Source organism: Zosterops lateralis, assembly GCF_965231275.1.
Source record: "Zosterops lateralis genome assembly, chromosome: 7".
Lineage (NCBI taxonomy): Eukaryota > Metazoa > Chordata > Aves > Passeriformes > Zosteropidae > Zosterops > Zosterops lateralis.
Window position 1 is genome coordinate 21,730,965 of NC_139767.1, and position 24,253 is coordinate 21,755,217.

At 36.4% G+C, this 24,253-nt stretch overlaps 1 protein-coding gene across 2 annotated transcripts in view; it reads right to left on the reverse strand.

Moving 5' to 3' along the window:
* SLC4A10 (solute carrier family 4 member 10) overlaps window positions 1–24,253 on the reverse strand; it is a 113,737-nt gene that overhangs the window by 57,817 nt on the left and 31,667 nt on the right. For both annotated transcript variants that reach the window (XM_083865645.1, XM_083865644.1), the window contains exons 3-5: window positions 23,442–23,588; window positions 13,875–14,013; window positions 6,773–6,933 (exon numbers count right to left, since the gene is read on the reverse strand). In XM_083865645.1, coding sequence (XP_083721771.1) covers window positions 6,773–6,933; window positions 13,875–14,013; window positions 23,442–23,588 — 447 coding nt within the window. The remainder of the gene's footprint in view (window positions 1–6,772; window positions 6,934–13,874; window positions 14,014–23,441; window positions 23,589–24,253) is intronic.

The following is a 24,253-nucleotide window of genomic DNA, read 5'->3' on the forward strand; positions in this document are numbered from 1 at the left end:
GGAGCATTTTAAACATTTAATTTTTAAAATAGACTGTAATTCCTTAATCCTGTGAGTAGAAGAGCCTACATGCTCACATCAGTTGAAGATGTATGTATTTTCAAAGCCCTGGTCTTCGCTTTTGTATCTAGAACAGGCAGCCACTTCTTCACACTCCATATGAAGAAAAGGAGTAAATAATCTTTGTTTTAAAGAATTCTCCTCTTGAATGCCCTTTCAAATCTGCACAGCCCACTTCTAGATAGAAACACAGCTTACCATTCCATTTTTCAAGGATGCTTCACTACCATATGAAGCTTTCAGAAGGATGTGGAACCTGTGGAACATCCAGCAGTACAGTGTTACCCATTCTATTAAATGTTCACACTGTAACAATTCTGATGACTTCAAGTACACTAAAATAGGATGTTTCTTCAGTAAGGAATCTTGGTTGATACTGGAACCATGAAATCATTTTTTCAAGCTGTTAAAGACAAATATTCTCCCTGACCTGGTCATTTAAAAGAATCCAAAGAAACTTGGCGTTTCATATAATTTCAAGAATGCTTTCTCCATTCAAACTCAGTTACAATATATCACCTGTATAAAATTAATTTTGTGAGTAAATGTGAGCAATGTGACTACTTTAACAAGCTATTGCAGTAACTGAGCTATAACTCATCACCACCTGTGAACAATTTACCCAGGCTGTGAATTACAGCACTGGAGTGCAGACAATTTGTATCAGCTCAAATGCAGCATGGCTCATGTGTGGCCCAGCAAAGAAAATCCCATCTGTCTCACCTCTAGAGTCATCAAGGATGCAAAAGCAGGCTGGCTGCTTCCACTCACTCTGGAGGTGTCTGTTACACACTGCAGCTTTGCACAGAGACACGTGCCCAGACCCATGTGCAGCCCCACAGGTCCAGGCAAATGGACAACAAGGAGCAAATGGCAACTGTTCACTCCCCACTTCACCAGATTCGCAGCGTGCTCACCACCTCATGTGCAATAATACACAGAATGTTCAGGTGAGACACAGAATAAATTCATGGAAAACATACTGTATTTGTACCAAAATAGCTCTGAAGTCCAAAACCAAGTTGCTGGGCTCATATTCTCCTGATGTAGGTTGGCACTGACAGTTTACAGCAGAAATTGAATTCAGTATATACCAGCAAGAGTGCTGGTATTCACACTTCCAAAATCTGTAACTGTACAATTGTAGGACAAAATGAGAGATTAATGACAAAGTATAAAACACACAGGCTTTTGCATGCATCATGATTACAGTAATAGCTGACTATCCTAATTTAAAACCCAAAGTTTTAACCCAAGTCCTAATTTAAAAGCTAATTTAAAAGCCAAAGTTTTTCTGGTTTGTGGTCCCTTAAAGACAGGGAAGAAAAAAACAAGCAACCCTAATGTATGCTTTATGGAAGACAATCAGTTGGAACACTGTCCTTTATCTTTACGCATCTCTAATGAGGAACCCAAATATATCCTTCCCTAGTGAGTAAGGCAGGAGGAGCAATACAAACCCAACAATTAGGATTTCTGGGCTGCACTTGTGAACGAAGACCCACTTACATTGTTTACAATGGTGATTATAAACAAGGTATCTAACCCAGCAAATTTAACAGCTCATCCAAGAGGGCAGAGCATTCCAGTGCTCCAAGACACAGATTTTATTTCCAGCTTTACCTGAAATTATTTGGTTCAATTATTCAGTTAACATACTTGAAAAGGAAAGAAAGAACAAAAAAATGTCTGCTTTTCTAAATAACAGTATGTAATTTTACTAAGGAACAAGAGCAAGTATTTCACAAAACTGTATATTGCAGAGACAAGGCCAAAATTCCCAGCTTGCAGTTCAGAACTACAGGCACAGTGGATGCCTCATAAAAAAATATATTTTGCAAGCTGAGATTGACTTGTGCAATCTAAAAAGATTCCTACAGTTGTGGTTAACATGGGAAAACACAAAACAACCACAAAAAAAGACAACGCTACTTAGAAGTTGGTACGAGATCTACAATTTACCCACAGACAAAGGAACAAAACCTGACAGTTTCTCTGCAGAGGTTATTACCACATGCTAAGCTGAAAATAAAGCAAACAAATGTAGAAACCTGGGCAAGTGAAAAGGTGAAAGCAGAACAAAAGACAGGTGTAGGGTCAAACAGAGAAGCAGATTACTCACAGGCAATCCCACGCTTTATTACAGTGTTTGTAATAAAAGTTAAATGTACCGTAAAAGCTCTGTCAGAAACATAACACAACATGAGTGTTGCAGATGAAACAAAAGGCTCCAGCGAAATAAAATCTCAACTTGAGCCAGTTAAAATATGCCATTATTATGGAGTAACAGAGCTTAAAGCGAACAAAAGTAAAAGAAGACTTGTTCAGATTGAAAGCTTAATGTGATATTAACAAAATCAATAAAATTGCACACTTGGGATATAATGCCCTGAGTTGCTGAGCACAGAGTCCGGTGACCTCAATCACAAGATTAAGCTGTTACACAGATTGAAAATTCAATCGTGAGGAACATACAAAATACTGCTTGGGGAAAGAACAGTCGGATCTTGAGATTGGAAAGTAAGGGTTGATTTAAAATTTAATTTTAAAAATAAACCATTATTACAAATAAACCATTTAAAATAAATGGGAATATTTCAAATATGTGCAAGTCACCAAAGCCCCACGGTGCAACAGAGGCTAGTCTGTATTTGACAAGAGTTGACATTTGTTCACAGAACACTCTGCCCAACTACAAGAATATGCAAGTTCTGTGGCTCATGCTGTAAAGAAAGTATTGCCATTAAAGGCTGGACTGAATAGTTTTTGAACCAAACAACAGAAAATGGCATCATATGTTAAATAGAAGAACCTTTTGGGTTCATTCAGTGGTTATAATCAAAAAACCAGATGGTAATCTGAGAATCTACATGGTTTCAAAGGAACTAAATGAAAATATCAAAAGAGAACATTTTCATCTGCCAACTTGAACAACACAGTGAAGCTGCTCTCTAATGGTACAGCCAGATTCTGGCAAATACATCCCCAAGAGACAAGTTCCAAAATAAACTGTTTTGATTACATCGATTTTTCAGACTTCCTTTTAGCATATGTTCTATACAGAAGTGATCGATAAAATATTACTACATAATGTTCAAAGGAATTCCTTGTGCATGGAGTGCTAACTTACTGATACAGGAGTCACTGCAAAGACATATGAAAAAATAACGTCACGTATTAGAAATAGTAATAACTCCCCTAAAATATGTGTAATAAAAATTGCATTTTTAAGCAGGATAAAGTTCAGCAGAGGAACTGAGCTCTTTTCAAGAGAAGCAAAATCCATCTTACAAAAATTAAGAAACATTTGAGAAAATTCAGGAAGAAACATGCTGTTCTGTATGATGACAGTGTTGGAAATTCATCTCAGAAGTCTCTATTATAATAAGATGCTGTCAGTGAATTCAGCATCATAGATATGAATAAGTTCTTTTGCAAGAAGGAAAATTGTATGCCTGTCCAAATAAATACACAATCCTGTAGATGAAGTAAATTTTTAATATGACAGTTGGAATGAAAAAGACCTAATAGAGAATGGACATGCTGGAATAGAGGATGATTTTAAAATTCTCACCACATAAACAGTACCAAAATATTTTTATGCAGAACTGTCAGTGTTTTCAGGGATAAAATACAAAATGTTCTGGAAACCATGCAAACATTACAAAAGGTGGCTTTCATCTGGTAGACTTTACCACAAGCCCATTAATTTTTTAAAATACAGACTTCAGTAATAGAAATTCTCAAGGGCTAAGTGCTAAGAGTTTAATGTCTTAGTGAGTAAGTGTTTATAGATTAAAAGCCTTGACTAAAACAAACAGGAATTCTTAGTCTCAATTTAGCAATAAAGTTTAAGTATACCTCTTTAAAGGATATGAAGACTGGCACTGCATTAATAGAAATGTAATTTGATATTGGAATATAGCCCAGATAGCAAGACATTAGCAATAAGTACACAGCACACATTTCTCGCTAACAAAGCATTAAGGCAAGTAAGAAGAAAGTACTTGTGCACAAATAATGTATTTGTTCTCCAAAGAGGATGTATTACAGCAACGCAGTAAAATTATCAAAAGATTGCATTAAAAAACCAAAACCTTAAACTATTAATCAGAAGCACAAGAATCAAATTGAATTCAGGAGTACCTTTTAAAACTGTAGGGCACAACCTGTTTTCACAAACACTATGGAAACAAAACCAAAAGTGATCACCAGGACTGCTGGACAAGCCTGGCATGAGGATGGTTAGCAAGCCAGATAACAAGAGCTGAATGTTGAAAAAAAAATTGAAGCCAATAGGCGAGAGCAAGCATTTCCTCAAATTCTAAAGTGTCAGGACGGTCAGATACAACTGGAATATGTAACAGTTCCTATTGAAGACAGCCTTTGCATTGTATAGCACAAGATAAATAGGATTATAACTACTAACAGCAAATACCAGCTGACTGGAACAGACAATAAAGGATTTCCTGAGAGATACCAGTTCTGCCTAGTCTTCAGGTCCTAAGTAAAAAGAACTGCCTGTCATATTTGGAATGATCACATTTCTAGGACACCCAGCACACGGGCCTTGGTGCTGTGCCTGTTACCACCACTCTCAGTCTCTCCTTCTCACAGTGCTGCCTACTGTGTACCACACTCTTTGTACCATTCTCTAATCACTGGAGACTAGGAATTACACACATAGCAGTAAAATAACAAATTACAAAGAAACTTGATTGAAGAAACAGCATTGCTACAGCACAAATAATATTAACACAGAGAAGCAACTGGATTAGCAACTTTATTTCTTGAGAAAACAGAAAAAAATCTCTTCAAAGAAACCTGACAGAACATGAGTAATTTACAGAATGATTCACTTGCCTGAAGCACCTGCTGCAAAGATTTTTTAAAAAAGAATGGTTCATTGCTTATTGAATCTTCAGAGGAGGAAAAATATAGTCTTCTCTCAAAGACCAAGTGCAACCCATGCAAACCTGATCATGTGTCAGGTCAGAAAAGGATGCCTACTACTTCAAGCAAATAATACAACAAATAAAATGCATCCAAAATCTGCCACACAATTTCATTTACTTTTTAAATTAAAATGGTACAATTCAATTAATGAAAGTCATCCTAAAGCCTCTCCTCAGAAGAAATAGGTTTTCTTAATCCACAAACCAGGATAAGCCACAACTAAGGCTGACTTATAATAGCGTCAGGGTAACTCCCCAAACTCTCTGGTGAAGAACAACTCACATCTGTGGTGAATTTCAACATTAGTATTACAAATGCTCAAATCCTTGGCCACATTAACTAAAACAAAATCACTACAACTAAGAATTTAAGAGATTATAAACATTAATTAATTAATGTTTATAATTAATTGTATTGAAAAATTACACTGTAATTGAAAAATGCACAATATCTTCCTAATTAAAAAACACAATTCTGGAAGGGCTTTCTTAGCTGACTACAGACTAAGTTGAGTGATTTCCCCATTAAGAATGTAAAGCTCAAGACTGAAAAATGCAGTGTACTATTTAAGCAAAAAATTAATACAAGAACATCAAGCAGCTGACCTGAGTATGTCTTAATTATTTACAAATAAATCATAAAGCAACATACTGATAGACACCTTTGTTCCTTCAAATCAGCTGCTTTTTATTCTTCATGCTTATATTTTATCATTATCAAGACAAATTTTGAAGGTCTGATTCAGACTATGAGTCATGGAAGAATCAGATCTCAGCACAGAGTAGAAACCCACACAAGTTTCTGCAGATTTTTGTTAATAATATCTTGCGTCAGTTTGACATAAACAATAAATACAAAATGTAAATACAAAAAGCAGCTACCACTATTTGAGCCAATTTTAATTCCACTGTTCTATATAGCCCACCAAACAATATCTCCTATAACTTAAATAAGTAAAATAAATTTTATATGGGTCTTACATAGATTTATATATCATCCATAATGTAGCTTTCTCGATAACCTTGACAGTTAAAAAATTTTGTTACTTTGTATTTTGTATCTTTCCTAAACTAGTTACAATCTTTAAGGGAAACACCAGGAAAGCAGGAAATGGCATTTAGTCTCAATCTCACTTATACTTTTGGAAGAGAAGACTCATCCATTATGTTTTGCCTTGCTCAGAAGCTGGCATAAGCCAAATAAACTTCCATTGGAAAAAATGCACTCAACTTTATCTTAAGAAGTTAATGTACCTAAAATTCCTTTTAAAAATTTACACTGTATCATTACTCCTGATTTCATTCTCAACTCACAGACATATCTGTATTCATGTAACTTTATTGCAATAAATACTTCCCTATATTTTGGGGTTTTTTTCAAAACTAGATTGCCTGCAATTAGCATAGCAGTAGATTAAGTTTGTGAAAGTTAGCACACGTCTCATTCATATGAGGCAGCATGGCAGGAGCAGAAAACATGCCAGCTCTAATTAAATCTAACCAAACTGTCCTCTTTCCTCCATTTTAATTTTCTTCTTTATTCAAAAACTGATTCTTGAAGCAGCAAACTCCACATAAAAATATAAATAGGATATTTACTAACTGTGCCAGACATGAGTTTCTTTTCTATTACATTAAGAAAAACATTTCCTAGGAGTTTCTAAATGGAACTTATTATTATGCAATAACTTTCTTGGTATTCATTTAGTTTTTATTAAATAATTTTCATAACCAATAAATGAAACTTCAGTACATACCTGCAATTTCTTCTATGGAGTTAGCTCTCATGTCCAAAAGAACTGTGCCATTCAGGATGCAGCTCCTCAGTTCAAACAAGCTATGAAGTGACAGTGTGGCAACGTAGGGTTTGCTCCACCTCTCTCCACCATCCTCTACATCTTCCTCAAACTTCAACCACCTACAGAAACAATCAATTTTATAACTCCATCTTGCATAAGAAATGAAAAATTAATTACTTCTATGGATGTTGAAAACAGAGACAAAGATGTTAAACATGTCTTTAGATTTCACTTTATTCTTCCTTTTTAGGAAATATGAGAAACTTTACTTTGCCTAGTTCTTTCCATCTAATGCTGTATTATACCATTTTTGAGGATAAGTTCTGACCACAGAGATGAAGAGAGAAATATATTAAGCAAATATCTTTGTACTCTATAAGAACTTTGACTAATTCTTTGGTATACAATGATATTTCTGCGATAGAATATCAAGTTGTACGAAAACAAGTCTGGAGAAACTTCAGTAAAGCGAAAGGATTTATGAAACTGGCACGAAAGGATGAAGTCTTTTGTTATCATCCAGCCAAATGAACTTGCTTGAGACTGAATTCTCCACTGACAAATATCACAGTTTAAATGTTAAAAGAATATTAACTGAACAAACAAAAATCTGAGCAGTCACACAGGGATGTTGCTGAGTGGAGCCCTGCAAGCTGCCAGCTTGGCAAGGTTTGAACAGCTGCAGCCAGGGCACACACCTGTATCACTGAACTCAACAGCACTCAGCTGTTTTATACAGACATGGCAGAAGAGAAGTCAAGCAGAGCCTCACACCTGGACAGCATCTTCACACATTTCCAGACTGCAGCAAAATGTAAAGCCCTAAGACCTCTAAACCTGAGGAATTTCCAGTTTTACCAAGCCTCACAGCCCAGCAATGCAGCTAGCACAGCTGTTCCTCTTCTGTTCCTGGGCCACCTGCCTAGTTTTGCTCCTACTTGTAAAATACGCAAGTGTACCCACATTTTAGATAGTTTCCTCCTTTCAGTCCTTGTGTACCAAGTTCTTTCCCTTCTGCTGCCATCCTGCAGGCAGCAACCATTTCACTGACCCACTCATTATCAGTATATCTGCTCCCTTCCTTGACATTGTCCCAGCTGCCTTCTAATCATTCTCTCATTATTTATAGGGACAATTTGCCTCAGCTCCTTGGGTCCTTCAAAATCTCCAGTCTCCTATGTATCCCTCTCTCCTCCTCTTAGTATCTAAACATTTTCCCTCCATTTCCTCTGTGAGGAAACTGGCCAGTTTCTGTGCTTTGTCTTTCCTCTGGAGAACTCTTCCCTCTTCATCAGACCTGTTCCCCACTCCCTTTGTTGCATTCTCTTTTCTCTTTCCAGCCCATTCCTTTCATTTTACATTCCCCCAGAGAAGCAGCAAGGAGGACACAGCCCAAAAATTTGCTTCTGCAGAGCCAAACCATGAAATTGAATTTGCATATGCAAATGAGATTTTCCAAATAAATTTTCAAAACCATGTCCAAACAGACATCAAGCGCAATTCAACACGCTCCTCCTCACCAAATTCAAAGCAACACTTTTAAAGGGGAGGCTACAACAACTCAGGACAGTTATCAAGAAGCATGTGAGAAGGAAAGATAGTTCTTAATTTTTTTTTCACTTTGCAGTTACACTTGAGCTCCCTAAGAAGAGGCTGCTCCTATCTTACTCATGGCACTTTTGTTCCCAAGCTGAAAAATGTGCAATACCTATCTGCATCCACAGCATCATAAATACAGTGCATTTATTGTCCTGTTTAAACCATTTTCTCACATGACTCTGCAAAATACCTACATTTTTCTCTTCTCATACCTCTATTTTTGTGCATGTTTCTAATCTCTTTAGAAGATTTATAAGATCTTTAGGCTTGAGTATTCTCAATTATTTGTTATGCATTATTATTAGTGTTATTATATCTTATTATTTCTGTTATTATACTGTGCTTAGCTTGTTATAGCTTTTATGCCACTTCAGAAAAAAAATTAAAAATCATGCTCCATATATTCTAAAAACAATGATCCAATAGAGTCTTACAAAATATCATCAGAAACCTCATACTGTCATTACCTTCTGTTCATGTAAGTCAGTCTTCAACATTGCTTATCTGATTATGTTGCTGCAGTCTGTCCTTAATATTACCTAATTTAAATCTACTGACCAGTTGTAAACAGATTTTAAAGAGCAATAAAAGACAAGCATGTTCTTAAAAGTCTCAGACAGGTTACTGGACAGAGGCAGGCTTATTATCAGAGTGTGTAACATACTAGGGACACAAAGAAGTCTAAATCATGAAAACTGCTTTAATCAGAGTTTATATTATCAGATATTAAAGCTTACACATTGCTGCATAAAAATCCATAGGAAACTATTGCTACTGCTCAAATAATTATACTTGCCATTGTAATCACCTGGATTTCCATGAACAGTATAATTGTATGAGTTGCACCCATTTCCTATTGTTGCTGAAACTTAGGTGTTTAAACACATTATCATACATTGTTACTCAATGAGCCAAGAGGCCAGGACATGGAATTAAATCATATCCAGCTGAGAGCATTCTATGTTTGGAATAAATTTCTATTTTGATTTTAATAAGCATATGTTTACTAATTTCATCAAGGGAATATCTTGTTATTGTTTATCACCTTTTATCTTTTCAGAAATATTCCTGTTATGTCAGATAATCCTTATTTAATATATCAAATGAGAAACAGTAGCAGAAAACACAAAACAACTCTAATCTTACGCAGTCTTTCAATTCTAAGTGTTCAGTGGTTTTAAAAATCATACCATTTGATCAATCATCTGAATTAATGCAATTCGCGCAAGACTCCATGAAAGAAATGGGTTTGGAATCCAAATTCAGGCATAGATCCCAGTATGCCAATTTTGGGAGAATAATTTTTTCTTCTCAAAGAAAAATTTAAATATATTTACTTTCGCAGTTTAACCCCTTAAATTGCTATGACTGACAGATAAAAGCCTTTCATAATTTCTTGGGAAACAGCATCAACCCCTACCAAGCTCATGTCACATGCACCCCATGTGAATGGAACCTATCTGGAGCCATCTCAGTTATGTCTGATTGCATGGAAGAGCATTTTCATTCTTATGGCTTTCTTTTACTAGTAAAGATTGTCATAGGCCTATTGATCACACAGTTTAGTTCCTCTGATAGAATGCTTGCTAGAAAAAAATATGCCAACAAGAGTTTCAGCGAGGTGTGTTACTATAGGAAAAAATATTACTCGGGCTAGTGTGTGTACATACACCTTATGTATATTTCCCAGCTTCTAAAGCCATCCCTTTCTCAGGCATCAATAACAGTGCACAGTTACTACACCTTCTGCACAATATGAAGTGGGTGATTTTACTTCACCTATTTTGTAGCGTGACATGTCTGCAGCAGAGAGATGGACTATGTACTCACAACCTGCTCAAGTCAGTGGTTTTAATGTAATCTTTCAATTTGTATAAATTTCCACACAAGCTTGTGTCTGTCCACACCAATTTAAAAACCAATCAAAGAACACAGGCACGTCAGGAACAAAGCAGGAGTGAGAAACCTATGTTTCTTGTGACCTAGTCTCTTTGGAAGAAAGTTTTGATCCAAGGAAAATGCATTACACTTTCTAACCTTCCCTAACCCATCCATTTTCTAGTTACTATTAACCCATCCATTTTCTAGTTACTATTAACAATTTACTTTCTAAACTATGGACACGAGCTTATTTTCCTAACTGTACATTAAAATTTAAGCTTATGCACTTTTCTCCTGGTTGCAAGGTTCTTTCTATTTTCCTCCTTACTACATAATTTTTTCTGCTCCATAAAGATAGTGATATTGTCTAGATAGTTTTTGGTTGATGCTAGCAGATAAAAATGAGTCCCAAAAGTCAGGGTAGAACTTGCTACAAATCAGGCACTACTTTCCAGCCATGACACATGAATTGCTTTCCCAACAGCTGCAACTTGCAGCTACACTATTGGGTGTATAAAATAAATCCAACTGTTGCACTTCAACCTGTTTCTCCACAAACTTAGCAGAAATATTTTTTTCAGAATAGAAAATATACATCATCTCCATAGAAAATGTACAGCTGGGCCACATACAAGAAGTATTGTAAGAAGGACTATTCATTTTAAAAAGCATGTGTTTCTTCTGGCTTGAAATCAATTGATGGAGAAAAAAAATTAATTTTATCCCTATATCAAGATAACCAAGCTATTCATTCCATTTTGCTCTCTAGCTAATTCTATAGATGGGACATTCAAAATCAGATCCTGGAAACAGAAAAGTGCAGTGCACTTTCAATCAAACTGAAAATACCAAGATACAGATGTGCTTCATCAGAGTCAACCCAACACTTCAGTCCAGGAGCACCAACTGCAGAGCTGGGTGAAATAAGTACATAACCACTTAGTGCTATCACTCTCATTAAAGTAATTAAATTCTACCTGGAACTACATCCGAAGTCAAACAGTAAGATTTACAAGCATTTCCCAGTGACATTTTGAACACAGATGAAAAACATATAATAAGCCTGGAACAGCAACACATTCAGATTGTATCTTCTCTGTACCATGCTTTCAGTCAAATCAATAATTTTGAAGTCTTGAATCAACCAGAGGTATTTAAAGTGATCCACTGTATTAGTTTCTAAGCACATGATCTTGCATATTAACCATCATCCCATTTCTATTACTCTACTCAAAACCACCTGGTTTTTTGTATGATATCTTAATCTATTTCTCAAGGAGTAATCCCACCTAATTTCTTATTATCAACAAGCTTCTTTATTATAATCCTATTTTTTAATTCATTAATAAATCTATTTACTAAGCCTAATTCCTCAGAAGTTAACTGTCACTGTCTTCCACACAAATAGTATAATCTCTCAGCATTACCTTCTGTACCTCTTCAAATAGTTCCTGACCTGCTAATGGAATTTTTACACTAGAATGCAATTTAAGTAATAGATTCCCACTGCTGTACCATATCTAATGCCTTACTTAAAAAAATTTATATCCACTGTTTTTCCTTTGTCAGAAAAACAAAAATCGATTATCTGATTAAAGAGCCTTATTAACTTACTCTGACATGGTATACCACTGTATTGTATTTTATCCAATTTTCCACTTATCTCCAAGTCTATAATTTTTCTTTCCTTCAAGCATTGTACGACTCTGAAATTGGGCTCTGTTTGCCCCAACCATTTTTATCCTTTCTTTAGCAGCATTGCTGTGTTTGGATTAGTGCAACACACCTGACAGACTCACAGAAAGACAGGAATTACTCTACCCATTTAAATACATTCCTTCTATTTTCTGGGAAGGGAAATTATTGCACCCTCTTATTTGCACAGAAAAGGACTCTGAGTCTTCATTTTTAATTTGGTAATTTCCCTGCCATCTCCTCCATTTCTAACCAGTCACTCCATGTCAAATGCAGTCCAAAATTTTGGGATCCAAATGGAAAAAGACCATTTATATTTCCACACAGCAGCCCCACACTTCCTTCGTTTCCATCTTACTGCTAAAGCTAAAGAAAATTTTACTATTAGCTATTATGTCACTCTTGTATCTTCTGAGATCCAAAAATTTCATTTTCTTGGTTATTTTTCTCCTGCCCTTTTTCAACCATCTCATCCTGTTTCTATTAAATATTTTTAATTCTTCATTTCACGATGAACAATTGAGAAGTCTGTATATATAGACAGATCAGCCGAAACAGTAATTTATTTCACCTACTCCTTTTGAATTTTATCTTCATCAGAATCACTTGTTAACAGAAATTGTTATAATTTTCAGAAACACAATTATTTGATAACTTGAAAAGGGATTTTTTTTAAGTTGACCTAAAGAAGTTATTTCCCTGCTTAAAAATAACATAACACACAGTGGTTTTTACTTTTTAATTTCAACAGAAGTTGATACTCCTCCTAGAGAGGTTCCATGTATTCCTAATCAGTATGAGAACATTGCAGATGATTACCTTGATTAGATTTTCTCTCTCTGAATATTAATAAGATTATTTAGGAACACTAACGTATTCCTTTTGGAGCACAATCCCCATATGAGAATTTTCTACACATAAAAAGTCTATATTTAGCATCTGTCTATGCTGCCTATGAACAGATAATGGAAGGGAAGGTCACAGAAAAATTTTTGGCCCTCTGGGAAAGCAGAAATTTGCAGTAAAATTAGAAAGAAAACTAGCAGCCATGTTCATGTCAGACAGCCCACATACACATTTGCCCACAAAATCCTTCCAGAAATTTTGCAATTTATATTCTACCAAATACATATTACACAGACTTTTGGGCACCATTGAGGAATATCGCCAACAACTGGCAGGGAGAGTTGAAGAACTAAGAACTAAGTTTTCAAAATGAAAAATAAAGCAAAGATTCCTGTAAAATGTAAATTCTTAATGAAACTAAGCAAATCATCTCCAATTAAAATGGGAAATGATTTAAAAGGAAACAAAATTCTAAGAAAAGTTCTGTATCAGAACTTTTTATTTTTTTTTTTCACAGCAGAAATGGAATGTAAAAGCCTTTGCCACTAATTTTGCAGAAATAAAATAATCCAATACTGAATACTCATTCTCAAAATAAACTGTTCATGGAGACTTAGAATACATAAAAGTTCTATTGCTCCAAGAGCAATCTCATTCCTCACTTTAATCTTTTTATAATGGTATCCTTATCAGTTTCTTGAGGATTCAAGCAAAATATGAAGTCTGAAAGATTCTTTAAATTAAAAGATAAAATATTAATTCACCCAATAATTTTTAATTCACATATATCATACATTTACATCAAACTTTTTCCATTGGTATTCCATCTGACCTATATTCATAAATCCAGATGAAAACATTTGGCTCTGGGAAACAATGAATGCTGTTGTAATACTAGCAGACTAAGCATTAAAATTATGGTTTTATTTAAGCTTTATATCCAAAATCTGTCCCTCAGCTTGCTACAGGTTTGAAATCATTCCTCAATACAGTAGCAACTAATACCTTCAGAAAACTTTTAAGTTATGAGAGCACTCACCTTGCTGTCTCCCTCCACTCTGCATCCTCTCCTTCACGCCAACAGATTTCATCAAGTTCAGTAAAGAGATCATGAGGAATGTGTTCCTCATCATCATCTTCTGTTCCAAGAATAAACTGCACCCTTTGTGATGGGGTATCTGGAGTAAAATAAAAACATCAAGTCCAAAACACCACTTCTTTTGCCCTGAGAAAACAAATTTTACGAGATTATCTAGATGTTTTCATACATATCACTTACTGCCACACAAAAAAATTATAGTTCTGCTGTAACATTAATTTAAACACAAATACATTCAGATTGACATTTCTTCATTTACTGTAGTTGTCAAGGCACTTTTAAAAAAACTACTTCAAAGATATAACCTGAGGTATAGAAACAAGGTCTATTGGAAGCTGGAACAGTGTCACCCAGAGAAAAAAAAAAAATAAAAAGACACACAGAAAGCAGGACAGATTAAGCTGAATAAACTGATAAAAGTCTTTTACTCCAGTGTTAGGAAAAACTACTTTGTTACTTCATAAGTGAAGATCTATCTCAGGTCACACAGCTAGAATACTAAATGTGAAATCTTCACTGTAGGAGAAAGAAACCAAATGAACCTGCCTAATGTGAATATACAATTGCAGACTTGACCCTTGTCCCTTTGCTAACTCTTTCTGCTTGGTTAGGCTGCTTGAGATACACAACTTCTTAACCTGTCCCAGCTTCCTCATTTTATTCTTCCTGTCTCTGTCTTCCCTTTCAATACTGTTACTGATTAATTTTCTTCACAACCTTTCAGCACAGACAGCTAAATATATTTTTGAAGACATTGTATTATATTTTTCACTCAAAAATTCACAGAATTCAGAGCATCTTGAATGATGAACATTGAATACTTTAAATGCTGTATTTAAAAATCCTACATCCTATTTGCTTATTTAAATTGAAATCTCAAATGAACAAACTCTGATGAAATGCAGTCTCTCCAGCAATACATAGCTGCCTTTTCTGCTAATGTATTTTAGATTTCTGAAAGGAACCAAAAGTCCTTTGTCAGAGCTGAGAGGCCAGGCTGCCAGTCAACTGAAAAACTGATTATCCAGCAGAACAGCTCACTGATTCCTTGAGCATTGTCTAAACGAAGTTCAGCACTATAACATATTTGTAAGACAAGCCACAGTATTCCATCTAACAGCAAAGAGCATCACTGCACAGGGTCCTCAAGCTCTGAATTTTGGAAAAAAATGAGATGATAGCACACATTGAATGCTAATTAAAGAGAAAACACAGCTCTGATCCAAACAAGTGAAATGGGCCACTGACACAGAAAATTAAATTCATTTTTAGAGATACCTTTTTGATAGTAGTATTAAACTTGCTATAGCAATGAAATACAAACAATACATGACAGTTTTCACCTGTGATCTATTTGCTTAAACAGAGTGTAAAGATATAGTACAGTAAAGCCTATTTACTCCGTCACAAAGCAAGGAAATTAAACCCAAGGAGAGAAGGAAGAAAGATATGGGCTTGGGTACTACAAAGCACCAGAGGATGGAACTGCAGGGGGTACAGCTACAGGAATTACTTTTGGTGAACCACTGAAGAACAGTGAGAAACTTCTCCACTTCATCCTTTCTTTGCTTTCTCTTCTCTCTCACTGTTCAGATGTCTTTTTTTCTTTAAAACCATTCTTCTATTTTTTTCAATCTGAGACTTGAAAGTACATTTTTGTTAAGAAGTGTGCAACTTCTTAAGACTAATTTCCAGAAGGACAAAATTCAGTGAGATGAACTTACAAAGGATCGGTGCATATGACTACTAACAGAACATGGAAAACAAGCTACTCTGATGGACTGCAGCTAGAATCTGAGAATAAGCATTGCCAGGAACATCCTGTACTCTTGATAAAATCAGCACTAGAACTGATTTACAGCAACTGCTACTGTTAAGTAATAAATGAGCAGTGCTGTACAGCAGAGCTGCAGCTTTGTGACAGCTATGATCCTCATGCAAAGACATGCTTTCAGCATGGGAAGACAAGCAGAGGATCACAAATCTCTTGAAGTCAGGTGAGTAGTAACAAGGAATCACCTTACTGCCAGTATTTGCTCTTACTGGGTCTTCCATGTAACAAGCTACTTGACTGACAGCAGTGAATCAGAATCTTTTAGGTTGAAACGATATCTAACATCATCAGATCCAGACATTAACCAAGCACTGCCAAGTCCATGCCAAACCACACCCCTAAGCACCACGTCTATAGAGATTATGAAATATGCACTAAATTATCTTCTTCCTTGCTAAGAAAGCAGTAAAAAAAACCTGCTAGATTCTCTCTTTACTGCTGTGATTTCTATTGGTATTTGAAACCTGCAAGTCACAGCTTCAATTTCAGACAACAAGCTGGAAACTGAAAAAAGAAAAAAAAACCAGTCATCATTCACTTTATGGTACAATAATTTTATTTCAAGGACAAAACCCTAAAATATGTAAACAATAGGAAAATTATAATAAAAACAACAGATCTGTTGGTTCCACTTATACAACTGAATTAACAGGCCTATTCATGAGCAATGCCAGATAGATTTGGCTCATATTCATAGGAGTAATAAATACCAAATATGTCATTAATATGTTATATAGAAAATTAGTAATATGTGATTCAAAATCAGTATGGAAGAATACTTCAATTGCTGACTGTCAAACTGTGATAACTTAATCCTCAGTGCAGAAGCATAATATTTGCAAACTAGGACACAATGTTTTCTGCAGTCTAGGCAAACAGAAATTGGCTTGAATATTATTTTTGTCTATCCCTACTTCAAGTAGCACAGCCAGCATAAAAAAAAAATTCTTCATATTATTATTGCTATTTCTAAAAAGTAATTAAAACAATCTAGATTACTCTTTTAAATAAAATAATGACTGAGAATAATCTGTTACAATAGTATTTCTATCACTGCAGATTTTTTATATCAGAGTTATCAGAAGCAACATGAATTTAAAATTTCACAGTAAGCAGCTGATGAGTCTCCCAAGTAACTAGTTCATCACTAGTTCAGGAAATCCTCCACAACCAGCTGGAACTGGTTAGAAAGCCTGGTACACAACAGGAGCTGGGGTACCATCCACAAGCACCCCTACTTGGCTAATGAGCAGTCACAGTCAGGAAAATTGAAGGAACTTTGTGATTGCTGTGGCTCCACCAGCCCCTCTGTTTTATCCCTGGGTTTCTCTGGGCTTGTGCTCATTTCATACATGCAGCACTTGCATCCAAACTACCTCTGATACCTCAAATCCATTGCATGCATGCAAATTCTGAGTATTCCACATTTAAAAATCTGGCTATTCCACTAGTCTAATAAAAGAGTCAAAATTAAGAGCTGGTGGTTAATCTATTATTGAAGACACAAATTCAAAGTGAGACTCAGTGCTGCAGAAAGGGAATGACCTTGCAGAAACCTGACATATTGATCTATATTATAACACCTTGCAAGTCATCAACATCCCTAAAACAAATGCAAGATGTGGCACATACATACAAAAACAGCAGATTTGAAAGCCAGAATTTCTAACCACCTAATTCCCAGAGGGAAACATGAAGAGCTGCTCTCTGGAACAGCACTGAGTGCAGGTAGTGGCAAACAGTGTCCCACAACACCATCCCACTTTGCAAAACACAAGTAGAAAGGAATCATAACTTCCATTTCCCCCATTTAAAATATCCCCAAGTGCAACCACAACTCTGGGTCAGGGCTGCTCCCTCTTGCCTAAGAGAACAAGGTAAAATCAAGACTTGGTCTGGGGTAACAATGGAGGATCACTCTCAGTCCCTTCACATGAATTCAGCCCAGCAAACATCCAGTTCCACTACACCAGTCAGAGCAATCCACATCTCCTCCTCAGTGCATGCCAGGGTTTCACCTGGGACAAACTGCCCTGCCAACAGGCAGAACTGCGCAAAATCCACCAGGTGATATCACAAGCTTTCAGTACATATAAAATGTGTCCAAATTCTGTCCTCTGCTCTTGATAAACTCTAGAAAGTGTGCAAAAATGTATTTCTAGTAACACTCCCATAGCTCACTTGCCAGGACAGGTTTCTGTGTTTCTCAGGCTGTCAAGCCTGCATGTAAGGGTAGAATTAGAAGGCAAATATTTCTTAGCGGGGTCAGCAGATGAAGGAGTAAGAGATTATTTTTTCCACATTAGAAAACATCTAACTATTAAAATAAAATTTTCATTACAGAAATTCACATAAGATAGTATTCAACATATACAAGATTTATTCCATGCCTTGTGCTCTTGTACATTCACATTAAAATAATACTAAACATGCAAAATATTTTTTTTAATTACTCACTGCACGGACAAACTGCAGACAGGAAGTTGACAGGTGTAACACAGTTGGCAGATAACAATCCCTTGCAAGCCAAGGAAAAATGGTATGGAAAATTCACAAGAGCAGAGAAAAGATAGGATCATTTCAGACACAGGCATTCATCATCCTCATGCTTGCACTCACCACAAAAGTGGTGGATGGGGACCCTCCCCTAACCTCCTTCCTCTGCAGATTGGACCCTGCCCTTGGCAATCAGTAAAGGAAAAGATCATAAATTCTTTTTTTATCATTAGAAAACTTAGTAAAAATTAAAACTAAATTTGTATTACTAAAGCTCACATAAAATAGTGAACTACCATACACCTGAAAATTTCTTAACACACCTTAGAAATCACAGGTTGGGTTGGGAGAAAGTATCCCCTTTATTACTCTCCAACATTTTATCCCTACAGTTACAATCTGCTTCAGGAAACTCTCTCAGCATTTTCTTGACATGAATAATTTCCATCAGCCCAGGGCTATGACAAATAATCACATCTTTTGGATCTGACAATGTGGACAATTCAGAAGCTTTAATTTTCCTCTTTTGGCTAGATTCTTAAAACTGCAATTATAATACATTATTTTAATCCAGATTTGCATCAATCTGTTCCACAGCTGCCCAGAGATTCAAATTTCTGAGTTCATCCTTCATCATACAATCCTATAGTTAAGAGTAGGTGAAGTCTCTCAACAGCCATACTCTTTACAAATAATTACATTTACCCCACTAATCACCCTTCAGCATTTGTGATTAGGTCCCAATATATAATTTCTTCAGATCCTTCTACTAACCCCACTTAGAGAAGCCCCACTTAGCAATTCATTTTTTTTGCCTGCATTACCTTCAGGGAGTCCTTGCTGAGCCGTGTGTGCAGTCCTGTGTCAGGCTCACCTCCAGGGCTGCTCTGCTTGCCTTGCCACATCCATTATCATGAATTACAAATTTAAGCCTCTTTAAAACTAGGGATTACTAAATCCAGATTTCTTTAGAGAACAAACCAAGCCTTCCACAACCCTCAACAGTGTCTAGTCATACAGGACACACAAGGCTGTAACCAAACCCCAGCTCTCACAGCTGTGTTCACTTTAACCCTCAGCAAAACCTGTCCTTAAAGACACCCTGTTTAGAGCCAGTCTTCCTACTCTACCATTTTAAAACAGCTACTTAAATATCTTTTACTCATGAGCACCAAAGAGCTGTTTCATTGGTTACAGACAAACAACAGACATCAAAAAGGCCACAGAAAACTGCTGCTAAAATCCTCATGCACACAAGCAAGTGCAAGCCCAGCAGCCAAAGGGAAATGTGCACCAGGCTTTCAGTGCCACCACGACCCATGGCACTGATGGAGCCTCGTGGCCCTGCAGCTCACAGGGGCTGCCACCCACTGCCCTCACAAGCAGCACCAAGGAGATGCCCCAGGCTAGAAACAGCTTTTTTTATCAAATTAGTTTTAATTTGCATCAATTCCCTAATTTAATTCACAAAGCAGTCACAATACTTTACCCCACAAGGAAAACCGTGGAGAAGGGGAGCTTAAGGCAGAAATTAAACTGGGGCTTTAATTACAACAGCAGCATTTCAACAGTAAACCTCTGCAGTAAAAACAAAAAGCACTACTGCATTTTTAACTAAGTGGATAAATGCACTGAATTTCTCCTTCTCTTCAAAAAGCAGACATTTAAGAGACAAGATGGTGAAAACCTACACCACTGAAATCACTTAGCTTACAATTTTTACTACCCATAAAAGCCTCCCAATGTACACACCATGTAATCTGCAAATTGTGCAATTTACAGGCACATCATCATTGCAAAATGGAAACACCTTTTACAACCTCATCTCATTAAGAGGCAACTGACAGACAGAGAGAATCAGGTGTAGGGAAAACAAAAACCAAATATGAGTGACTGATCTCTGCCCCTAAATGACATGACTCTCTTTCATTCCACTAAGTACATATCCTGAATATTATTTGTCTAATCTGGAGTCATCTCTGAATCTGTACACTGAGAACACTTGGGTTATTTTTGAAAAGTGATAGCAGGAAATAAAAAAAAAAAAAGCTTATGAGCCGATGTCACAATATTCTAAAAAATCCATTCTCTACAGAAACCTTCCCAGAAAATAGCTGGTACAGCTTTCCCAGCCAGGAAGCTCCCCCCTATCATCATTACACTGACTAGAGGTGTTTTCCATGCTGGTACACAGAAAACACTTTAAGAAATTGTGTTTTACTGGACAGGGACCAGGTGGCACCTGCCCACTCTGCATGGGCCCTGCACAGCCCCACAGCACAAGGTGCACTGCACAGCTCCCTGGAGCAGTGAGGGCAGAGCAAGATCTGCACGTGATGGTACTGCACAGATAAAGTTATTGACTACACAGTTACAGATTATGACAAAAAATAATGCTTTGTCCTATGCTGGGTTAACTGAGCAGTGTGGAGCACCCCATGTCTGAATATTTCAGGCCTTTACTTGTCCTAGAATCTCTATTATTCGGTTGTTGGATCTTTTGCTTTTATTTTATCTCCTTTCATACTTCACTGCTTCAAAACACTGCTAATTTATTCTCTTGTATCATAAAAATCATGTATTTTTCTGACTTACTTCAAAGCACTGTTTTCTATCAGTTGGTCTCACAGTGCTTATTTTCTCCATTTTTTTCTTCTTGCACCTGCTCATCAAAATGTTTTTTTCTTTCCCCTCCTCCCTCACAGTTCTCAAGCATACAGCCTTCTACTATTTGGCAGAAATGCATTAAAAGTTGTCGATGAAAAGAAGCTAAGCATTTCTGCTTGCTCAATTAAATCAGAATGATTCATAAATTAAGGGACTAGTTTGGATCTCCTCTCTCAGGTAATACATATTGATGTGTCAAAAAACGAAAGTGCATTTGTCTTCTTCGAACTTCCTTCAGTTCTGGTTACTGTTAGAAACTTGTAGTCATGAGGAAGAAGAGCTAAAAGGCTTATTGAGGTTTAGTAGGTTCAGATTTAGTGTGGGAAGTATCTGTTGCTCCCTCTGTGCAAATAAAGCACTGAAAAACTATGCTTATATTCTCTCTAAAGGCAATGCTTCTCCCCAGGCAGCACAACAAGCTGTCTGTAAGGGAAAAACCACAGTAAAAGAAGGAGGTGGGTATAGACTACTATCAGTCTCTGTATTCTTTTGTCTGCCTGATCTGGATGTGCTTAACCTCACAACCACTGTAGCATTTTAATGATTTGCCTTCATTATGCAAATCCCTTTCACTCTTGTCTATAGAATGCCACATACCTGCCTGGATGGACAGACAGATGTCAAAGTTCAGTGTCTGGCCAAACTTCCAGGAGTCAGACAGACAAAGGGGGAAACCCTCAAAATCTACTATTCGGATAATTTTTCAGGGTGAAAAAATTGGATATTTCCAGATTTGTGGTTCTATCTTTGGATTCTTTGAATTGTTACCAACCAAGCACTTTGAAGAGGATCTTCAGCAGTCTGAATCCAGAAAAGATTTCCATGTTTCTGTCGTGTAACTTGCCTGTTAAGTGACACCACTTAAACACACCCTTTAACTGGTAGCTATAATACCTTTAAAAGTGAAAATGTGACTTTAAAAGTGCAGATCTGTATTCACTTCTTGAGGTAAACCAGAGGATGAGTGCAGTGAACATCAAGTTACAAATGCACTTCAAAACTATCCTTCTTTCATATTACTACTATTTCACCCTCAGAGATCCTTTGAATATAAGCTGATTTACCTAACACAGAGTTATGTCAAACATTGCGTTTTATTGTATGCACAGATGTCAAAGACTATTAAGAACAGATTCAACCAGTTAGTTTCCTTTTTTTTTTCAATTTTGACGTTAAGAAGGACACAAGCCTAGGTCTCCAGAAGTTGAAAGAACAGAGCTAAGTCCTCAGCCAAAATGTGTCACATACTGGCACTTAAATAAAACCAGATGACTCAACAGAAGACACTGTTTCATAGTTCAAGATATCTCACTTCTTGGCTAATGTAACTTTCAATTGTTTCTTTTTAATCTGACTTTATATGTATATATGCATATTCTTTTTGAAAACTGTTTTAATAATTTATGAACTTTGGTTTTTTCCAAGAAACTGGTTTCAATATAGTATTGGGTCTTTGTACATTTGAAATCCATTCCAGACAGAACCACTACAGCCAATTTTTTCCTTACTGTTCAGTCTTCAAAACATAACTTGTATCTGCTAAGTTTGAAAAAGTCTTGACTTTGTTTTACTCTCAGTATAATAAACCATTGTGCAAGATTTGAGAATTTCAAACTCTAACCATCACCACTTACAATATACTTGCTTAAAAGATTTCCACATATAAAATACAAACTTCTGCTTAAAAGAAAGTCATATAATTACTATTCTGTAACCTGAAATTACACTAGCACATTTCTCTAATGATTTAAAAACACACTAGAAAATTGTTTCCTACATGTGCTTACATTATATTTTAAACACTTTCCATAGCCTTGGACACTTCATCACATGCACTTTTTATTTTTGAACAGCACGTGTTTTGAGACAAAGCTTGACTAATTTAGTAATGACTAACCTCTTCTCTTCTCTTCTCTTCTCTTCTCTGTATTGTTTTCTAACTTAAAATTTTGAGAACCTTAGGCGTTTCATACCAGGTTTGTTTACTGGAAGGTATTTTCCGCTGCTTTTTCCTCAAGTCCACAGTTACCAGATTCACATTACAGTGACACATTTACAGTGGCACATTAGGAAAAAGTAAACACAACCTAGATCACGTTTTAAATCTGATAAAACACTGCAGCTTCAGTAACATCAACATTATTACAAAACTAATTGTAAAGGACCACAAACTCTTCTAGGTTTTGAGGAAAATACTCCAGTCTTCCCTGAGGGCAGCTGGGAAAGCACTTTCCCCCTCAGTGGTGGCTGCAGTCTGTGAGAACACTTAGGAACAGTCTCCCACAGTGCTCCTTCAGTGCTAGAAACTACTGAGCTTTCTCATGTGCTGACTGCCACTGGCTGCTGCCCTTCAGTGGATTTATTCAAAGGAAGGAATCACCAGCAGAGGCTCTGGTGGATTCTCCAAAACCCTGCTGTCAATCACGTCCAAGTGATAACAGGACAGAGTATGTATCACCATGCCGACGCTTATTATTTAAAGACCTATCCAAAAGTAACATTTGTCTTACCAAAAGGAGGAGATTCTCTCCCATCTTCTAATCCTGAATCCCGCTCTCTGTCTCTCTTCCTGTGTTTATGCCCGCGGTGCCGATGGCGTCGGTGACTTTTCCTTCCACCCAGTGGCACATGAACCCCAATGAACAATGTTCGATGGCCTGCAGGTAAAAAAGGTACCTTTGTGAAAGGAGCTATGGCAACATTACAATATAAGTAAAATGAACAGCATTAATGGTATCATTCTTATGATAATTTTGCAGTTTTATATTATTGATTATTCTAATGTTAATAGTCATAATGGTATTGATTTGAATAATGATGATTAAGCATCACAGATACACAACCTCTTGATAGAGGAAGAAATCCCGGTATTGAAGTCCTTATGATGCAGTGCCAGTTTTTTTTTTCCCTTCAAATTTGCATCTTTGTATGTGAACTTTCATTAAAGCCAGACAGGTGTTCTGTTAAATGTCTTCCAAAACAGTAGCATAAAGAGACACATGGATCTCTTTGGATTGAACATTTGGTAAAGTTGCTGTTTGCTTTGTGTGTACAAGAACTTTACCAAACTCATTCCTATTTATGAGCCAAACCTTGACAGAATTCTTGTGGGAAATTCACTGAATAAAAAACAAAGAAGGAAAAAAAAATAAAAAAGAAATCTAAAAAACAGTAAAACACTTTGTAAGAAGAGCACAAAATCCCTATACAACTTTGCATGCTCACATCATAAATACATTGCTGGTACCTTAGAGTGCTTTCATTTCTTCTTTTTTCTCCTTTTAAATACATAAGAAGGTACATACATATTGCATCCCTGCTG